Here is an 8,237-nt window from a genome sequence, read left to right as displayed (position 1 = left end):
TACAGTATCTAAATGGTTAGGACCCAGATTGCAGTTCCTATGGCTTCCACTAGATGTCAACAGTCTTTAGACATTATTTCAGGCTTGTATTCTGAAAAATGAGGAAGAATGAGACCATTTTCTATATACATGGACTGTAGAATGAACCAGAGCTAGTTTTCGCGCGTGACCGATTGCGCGCCGTTCGTTGTTTTTCCTTTCTATTGAAGACGCTATTGTCCGGTTGAAATATTATAGATTATTTAGACTATAGACAACCTGAGGATTAATTATAAACATCGTTTGACATGTTTTGACGAACTTTACTGGTACTATTAGGATGTATTCGTCTGCATGTCATGTCTGCCTTTGAGCCAGTGGATTACTGAACAAAACGTGCCAACAAAACAGAGTTTTGGGACATAAAGAGGGACTCTATTGAACAAAAAATGTATTGTGTAACAGGGACTCTTGTGTCAACAACCATATGAAGATCTTCAAAGGTAAGTGATACATTTTATCGCTATTTCTGACTTTTGTAACTCCTTTACTTGGTTGTAAAATGCTTTTGTATGCGGGGCACTGTCCTCAAATAATCGCAATGTATCCTTTCGCCGTAAAGCCTTTTTGAAATCTGACACAGCGGCTGGATTAACAAGAAGTTCTTCTTTAAACCGATGTCTAACACTTCTATTTTTATGAATGTTTAATTTGACTATTTCTGTATTTTGAATTTGGCGCTCTGCAATTTCACCAGAATTGGGGGTACAGTACCCGCACCCTACCAAACCCTATTCTAATCTATTCTACCACGCCCAGAAATCTGCTCCTTCTATTTTCTGTACCCAATGCACTAGATGACCCGTTTTGATAGCCTTTAGCCGTACCCTCATCCTACTCCTCCTCTGTTCATCGGGTGATGTTGAGGTTAACCCAGGCCCTGCGTGTCCCCAGGCACTCTCATTTGTTGACTTCTGTAACCGTAAAAGCCTTGGTTTCATGCATGTTAACATCAGAAGCCTCCTTCCTAAGTTTGTTTTACTCACTGCTTTAGCACACTCCGCCAACCCTGATATCCTAGCCGTGTTTGAATCCTGGCAGAGGAAGGTCACCAAAATTTCTGAGATTTCCATCCCCAACTACAACATATTCCGTCAAGATAGAACTGCCAAAGGGGGAGGAGTTGCAATCTACTGCAGAGACAGCCTGCAAAGTTCTGTCTTACTTTCCAGGTCTATGCCCAAACAGTTCGAACTTCTAATTTGAAAAATTATTCTCTCCAGAAATAAGTATTTTCCAGCTGTGCCCTGGACACCATATGTGAATTGATTTCCCCCCCATCTCGTTTCAGAGTTCGTTCCGTTAGGTGACCTAAACTGGGAAATGCTTAAGTGTCTACAGACTATTCCCACATTCTCAAACATATAAATATTGTTTAATTCCCCAATTTCGGGGATTAGGAGTTTTGGGGAGAATAATGTCTTTGTTGTCCACGGTCTCTCTCTCTCCACTCCATGGCAGTGAAGAGAGAGAGTTGTGATGTCGTGACACTGTAAATGTTAAATGTCGAATGGTTAAAGGTTTTGACATAAGATCTCAAATCTAGTAGAAATATTGATGAACTATTTTAATATGCTGTGTACCATCTTCTAAGGCATCTTCTGAGAAATAATAAAACAATTCAGAAACTTGATTAAGACTGACTGAGAACATCTTGCTATGAAGCACGTTTTTTTAATGCTATAAGGAAATGAATACAAATCAAATTGTATTTGTCACATACACATGGTTAGCAGATGTTAATGCGAGTGTAGCGAAATGCTTTAATACATGAGTGAAAGGGTGACAAAGGTCATAGGTTACAATCTAATCATCAAACTGTTCCATCTAGTAACTGTAGACGTAGCCGTAGCTGTAGGAGTAGTAGACGGTGCCTCTCTTCAGCTGGCAGATCTCACTGTGTGTTCCCGGGCGGATGGTGATTTTGCAGGTTCCCATGTGGTGATCTAGTCCGATGACATCATCCCACACCTAATAATAATAATCATCATAATAACAATAATAGTAAAAATCATCATAATAATCTTCCTCCTCCTCATCATTATCATCTTCATCATCATAATAATAATTGATTTGATTTACATGGTGCTTTTCCAGTGCTCAAAACGCTTTGCATAGTAAGGGGGGAAACTTACCTCCAGTGTCAGGACAGAGTTGGGAAGGATGTTAGCAAAGTTGAACTGGTCGGCCCAGATGGGGTTTTCCTGATCCTCCAGAGTGTTGCTCTTGCCATGAAAGGATGAACCGCACCACACCTAAGGAAGATAATGTTGTCAGTAGACTTTATTAAACATTTTTAAAATTATGATTGTGCTTCTTTGGGATAGGGGGTGGTATTTTGACGTCCGGATGAAAAGCGTGCCCAAAGTAAACTGCCTGCTACTCAGGCCCAGAAGCTAGGATATGCATATAATTGGTAGATTTGGATAGAAAATACTCTAAAGACTCTAAAACTTTTAAAATGATGTCTGTGAGTATAACATAGATTTGGATAGAAAATACTCTAAATTATGTGTGTGAGTATAACAGAACTTATTTGGCAAAACCCGAGAACAAACCATCCAGGATTATATATATTTTTGAGTTTTTGAGTTGGATTTCTATGGTAAACTAGATTTATGAGGCACCTGGTTGCAGTTCCTATGGCTTCCACAAGATGTCAACAGTCGTTAGAAATTGGTTGATGTTTTTCCTTTGAGAAATGAAGGAGTACGGCTAATCAGAATGAGAGTCAAGTCAAGTGGACTCTTTTGTTTGGGGTGCGCGGCCTGTAACTTTTATCTGCTATTGAACACAGTATATTCCGTTTTAAATTTGATGGATTATTTACATTTTAGGATACCTAAGGATGGATTAGGAAAGTTGTTTGAAATGTTTGGACAAAGTTTACAGGTAACTTATTAAATCATTTGTAGTCATGTTGGGCGAGTTGGAACTGGTGTTTTTCTGAATCAAACGCGCCAAATAAATGGACATTTTTGGGGATATAAAAAAGGAGTTTATCGAACAAAAGGGCCATTTGTGATGTTTCTGGGACATATTGGAGTGCCAACAGAAGAAGATCTTCAAAGGTAAGGCATGAATTATATAGTTATTTCTGACTTTTGTGTCGCCACCTGCCTGGTTGAAAATGATTGCTATGCATTTGTATTGTGGGGTGCTGTCCTCAGATAATCGCATGGTGTGCTTTCGCCGCAAAGCCTTTTTGAAATCTGACACCGCGGCTGGATTAACAAGAAGTTAAGCTTTGTTTTGACATATTGCAAGTGTATTTTCAAGAATGTTAAATATTTACAGTTTCTGTAGTTTGAATTTGGCACCCTGCACTTTATCTGAATGTTGGTCAGGTGGGATGCTACCGTCCCACCTAGCCTAGAGAGGTTTTAAATACTAAATTATTGCTAATGTATGTACAGTTGGCTCACTTGAATGAGGAACCAGTATATGTATATTAAAATTAATTCATTCATTTGATTGTTTGTTCATTTTTCTTTTACTATTACTTCACCTAACAAGTAACAAGCCAATCACTGACATTTTCATGGTCACATGTCACTGTAGGCTACTTGATAATCAAAAAAAATGACAGCTGACTGTCTACTGTTTGATTATTGCTGTGTCTCTGTCCTTCTGTGTTATGATGTCTGTCCTGTCTGTAACATCACTGTACTTCTGTTTTATCTCCCCACCTGTCAGTCCCTCATTTTATATCACAATGATTTATTAACTGACTGTTCGGGTTAAATAAAGAAGAAATAAATTAATAAATTCACCTTGACGTAAGGGCTTGGTTTTATGAATAGCCATCGTTTCAGGTTGGAGGCACGAATATCATACACTCTGACTGGGCCGCCATTCAGGTCACAGTGTACAAGAGCCAGGGTGCATAGCACCAGCAGTCCCAGGTACAGAGAGAGAGAGGCCATGGTACACTGTCAGAGAGAGAGGAGATGAAGGGAGGGGAGAGGAGGGGAAGGTATAAACATGTCCATAAGAGTTTGAAACTAACACTACAAACTGTATTCTGACAGGAGTAAAAAATAGAGTTAAAAGATCAGGATATATGATCAGTATTAAGAGATTAGTCAGTGGAGGAAGAGAGAGAGAGAGAGAGAGAGAGAGAGAGCAATACATGGAAGACACCAGAACAATCCTGAATCAGCAGAAATACAGGCTCTTATTCAATTGCAGATAGTGGCTTTTCAGAAGTGTTTGATTGATACAGAAACTGTAATGGTTTTACACATTCAGTTCTGACAGGAAACCTGGCTGAGAAGTCATCCAGTGTACTCAACCAAACTGACAATCAATTTAGATCTAAAATCACTTTGTTGGAAAGACCCTTACTGTCTGCAATCAAAGTTGATTGCAGACAGTAAGGGGCTTTCCAAAAAAGTGATTTTAGATCAAAATTGATTGTCAGTCTACAGAGATAACAAAGGTAAGATGGATGCCCAGAGAGAGAGAGAGAGAGAGAGAGAGAGAGAGAGAGAGGTGGAAGACTAAGATCATGTCAATCAACTTTGATTGCAGACAGTAAGGGGCTTTCCAAAAAAGTGATTTTAGATAAAAATTGATTGTCAGTCTTCAGAGATAACAAAGGTAATATGAAAGAGAGAGAGAGGTGGAAGACTAAGATCATGTCTTACCTGGATAGTCGAGCTGGACGTCTGTCTTCCTCTAGTCACCCAACTGCTGATGGTCCTTACTGTGCCATCGAGCTGTTTATAAAGATCTCAGCCCCCCCCACACCCACGCCCAGCTGGTATGATGACCCACAGGTGCTATGTAGGACTACTTAACCAATGAGAACACACCTTATATTACCACGAGACGTATTTCAGCCTATAAGGTGTAACAACAAATTCTTATACTATCTGAAGTGCTGATTGAACAAATTCTATTCCAGATAATGTCAAAAGGCCAGCCCAGTGAATCAACAGTTAGGTAAGGGAGAGGACATTGCTAAGGGTGGACATGATAAACAGTACTGTATAGAATCTGTAATTAATCAGTAATACCACTAATCATAATATACAGTGCATTCAGAAAGTATTCAGACCCCTTGACTTTTTCTCTATTTTGTATTCAGACTCTTTGCTATGAGACTCAGCTCAGGTGCATTCTGTTTCCATTGATCACCCTTGAGATGTTTCTTCAACTTAATTGTAGTCCACCTGTGGTATATTCAATTCATTGGACATGATTTGGAAAGGCACACCCCTGTCTATATAAAGTCCCACAGTTGACTGTGCATGTCAGAGCAAAAACCAAGCCAAAGGTCGAAGAAATTTTCCGTAGAGCTCTGAAACAGGATTGTGTTGACCATAAATCACATTTAAGATTCCTGGCACTGAGACCATACACCTTTACTTACCAGGACACACATCAGCAGCAGGCCCAAGGACAAAGAGAGAGAGAGGGGAGGACATGGCTCACAGCAAGGGCAGGATTGAAGGACAACTAGGACAGAGAGAGACAGTAGCTATTTATTTGACCGTGGTTACTGATCAAAACCTTAGGAAAACCTTGACAAAGTACAGGCTCAGTGAGCATAGCCTTGGCATTGAGAAGGGTAGACACAGGAAAACCTGGCTCCCTGTAGAGGAAAGGCTGTGCAACCACTGCACCACAGCAGAATCTGAGACAGAGCTGCATTTCCTGACAAGATGTCAAAAATATAAAACAATTAGAAAGTGTCATTTCCCCAAATTTGAAACCCTTATTCAAGGGTTCAAAGACCTCTCTGATGAGAGTAGGCTACCCGTCCTGTTGGGGGAGGACGCAGAGAGACCTCTCTGATGAGAGTAGGCTACCCGTCCTGTTGGGGGAGGACGCAGAGAGACCTCTCTGATGAGAGTAGGCTACCCGTCCTGTTGGGGGAGGACGCAGAGAGACCTCTCTGATGAGAGTAGGCTACCCGTCCTGTTGGGGGAGGACGCAGAGAGACCTCTCTGATGAGAGTAGGCTACCCGTCCTGTTGGGGGAGGACGCAGAGAGACCTCTCTGATGAGAGTAGGCTACCCGTCCTGTTGGGGAGGACGCAGAGAGACCTTTCTGATGAGAGTAGGCTACCCGTCCTGTTGGGGGAGGACGCAGAGAGACCTCTCTGATGAGAGTAGGCTACCCGTCCTGTTGGGGGAGGACGCAGAGAGACCTCTCTGATGAGAGTAGGCTACCCGTCCTGTTGGGGAGGACGCAGAGAGACCTCTCTGATGAGAGTAGGCTACCCGTCCTGTTGGGGAGGACGCAGAGAGACCTCTCTGATGAGGATATGCTACCCGTCCTGTTGGGGAGGACGCAGAGAGACCTCTCTGATGAGAGTAGGCTACCTGTCCTGTTGTGGGAGGACGCAGAGAGACCTCTCTGATGAGAGTTGGCTACCCGTCCTGTTGGGGAGGACGCAGAGAGACCTCTCTGATGAGAGTAGGCTACCTGTACTGTTGGTGGAGGACGCAGAGAGACCTCTCTGATGAGAGTAGGCTACCCCTCCTGTTGGGGGAGGACGCAGAGAGACCTCTCTGATGAGAGTAGGCTACCCGTCCTGTTGGGGGAGGACGCAGAGAGACCTCTCTGATGAGGATATGCTACCCGTCCTGTTGGGGAGGACACAGAGAGACCTCTCTGATGAGAGTAGGCTACCCGTCCTGTTGGGGAGGACGCAGAGAGACCTCTCTGATGAGAGTAGGCTACCCGTCCTGTTGGGGGAGGACGCAGAGAGACCTCTCTGATGAGAGTAGGCTACCTGTCCTGTTGTGGGAGGACGCAGAGAGACCTCTCTGATGAGAGTTGGCTACCCGTCCTGTTGGGGGAGGACGCAGAGAGACCTCTCTGATGAGAGTAGGCTACCTGTACTGTTGGGGGAGGACGCAGAGAGACCTCTCTGATGAGAGTAGGCTACCTGTCCTGTTGGGGAGGACGCAGAGAGACCTCTCTGATGAGAGTAGGCTACCCGTCCTGTTGAGGGAGGACGCAGAGAGACCTCTCTGATGAGAGTAGGCTACCCGTCCTGTTGGGGGAGGACGCAGAGAGACCTCTCTGATGAGGATAGGCTACCCGTCCTGTTGGGGGAGGACGCAGAGAGACCTCTCTGATGAGGATAGGCTACCCGTCCTGTTGGTGGAGGACGCAGAGAGACCTCTCTGATGAGAGTAGGCCACCCGTCCTGTTGGGGGAGGATGCAGAGAGACCTCTCTGATGAGAGTAGGCCACCCGTCCTGTTGGGGAGGACGCAGAGAGACCACTCTGATGAGAGTAGGCTACCCGTCCTGTTGGGGGAGGACGCAGAGAGACCTCTCTGATGAGAGTAGGCTACCCGTCCTGTTGGGGGAGGACGCAGAGAGACCTCTCTGATGAGAGTAGGTTACCCGTCCTGTTGGGGGAGGACGCAGAGAGCTGTGGGTTGGCAGCGCACTACATTGCTGCCTGCCATAAGATGAGGGACAGTGTCTGACAGACCAATCAACCTGCACATGTCCTCTACTGTATGCTCATTGTTATTGTTCAATGTATGGTTATTTTGACCCTTGGATGTTGTTGTTACTGTTGTCCGGTTGACAATTTTGATTCTTATTTATTTTCATATTGTAAATATCCAATGTAAGCTTTGGCAATATGTACATTGTTACGTCATGCCAATAAAGCAAATAGAATTGAATTGAGAGCGAGAGTGAGAGAGAGAGAGAGAGAGTTCTATCAAAATGTTTTGAATATACTAAACAAAAAATAAACACAACATGCAACCATTTCTCTCATTTCTGAGAGAGACAGAACAAAATCGACAGAGCGAGAGAGACAGAGCGAGAGAGACAGAGCGAGAGAGACGAGAGAGACAGACGAGAGAGAGAGAGAGAGACAGAGAGAGAGAGAGACAGAGAGAGACAGAGACAGAGAGAGAGAGCAAGTGGGAGAGAGAGCGAGTGAGAGAGTGGGAGAGAGAGAGAAAGAGAGAGAGAAGGGAGAGAGAGAAAGAGAGAGAGCACGTTGGAGAGAGCGAGTGAGACAGAGAAAGAAGGGAGAGAGAGAAAGAAGGGAGAGAGAGTGAGAGAGAGTGTGAGAGAGAGAGAGAGAGAGAGTGAGAGAGAAAGAGAGAAGAGAAAGATTTCTATCAACATCTTGTAAATGTACTGAACAATAGTATAAATGCAACACACCATTTCTAAGATTTCACTGGTTTTTCTCTGTTTTTAATGAAAATA

The 8,237-nt window shown here is 43.7% G+C and overlaps 1 protein-coding gene across 1 annotated transcript; it reads right to left on the bottom strand.

The window, feature by feature from the left end:
• Positions 1-1,697: 1,697 nt before the first annotated feature.
• Positions 1,698-4,792, bottom strand: LOC112247454 (perforin-1-like). The gene is made up of 4 exons (XM_042331288.1): positions 4,689-4,792; positions 3,813-3,971; positions 2,175-2,294; positions 1,698-2,010 (listed from the first exon to the last, which is right to left on the bottom strand). Exons 2-4 carry the CDS (start codon positions 3,963-3,965, stop codon positions 1,867-1,869), a joined length of 417 nt encoding a protein of 138 aa, XP_042187222.1. The 5' UTR covers positions 3,966-3,971; positions 4,689-4,792; the 3' UTR covers positions 1,698-1,866.
• Positions 4,793-8,237: the final 3,445 nt, after the last annotated feature.

Source organism: Oncorhynchus tshawytscha, linkage group LG12, assembly GCF_018296145.1.
Source record: "Oncorhynchus tshawytscha isolate Ot180627B linkage group LG12, Otsh_v2.0, whole genome shotgun sequence".
NCBI classification, from domain to species: domain Eukaryota; kingdom Metazoa; phylum Chordata; class Actinopteri; order Salmoniformes; family Salmonidae; genus Oncorhynchus; species Oncorhynchus tshawytscha.
The sequence above is the reverse complement of the archived record's forward strand: the minus strand, read 5'-3'. Positions and strand labels throughout refer to the sequence as shown.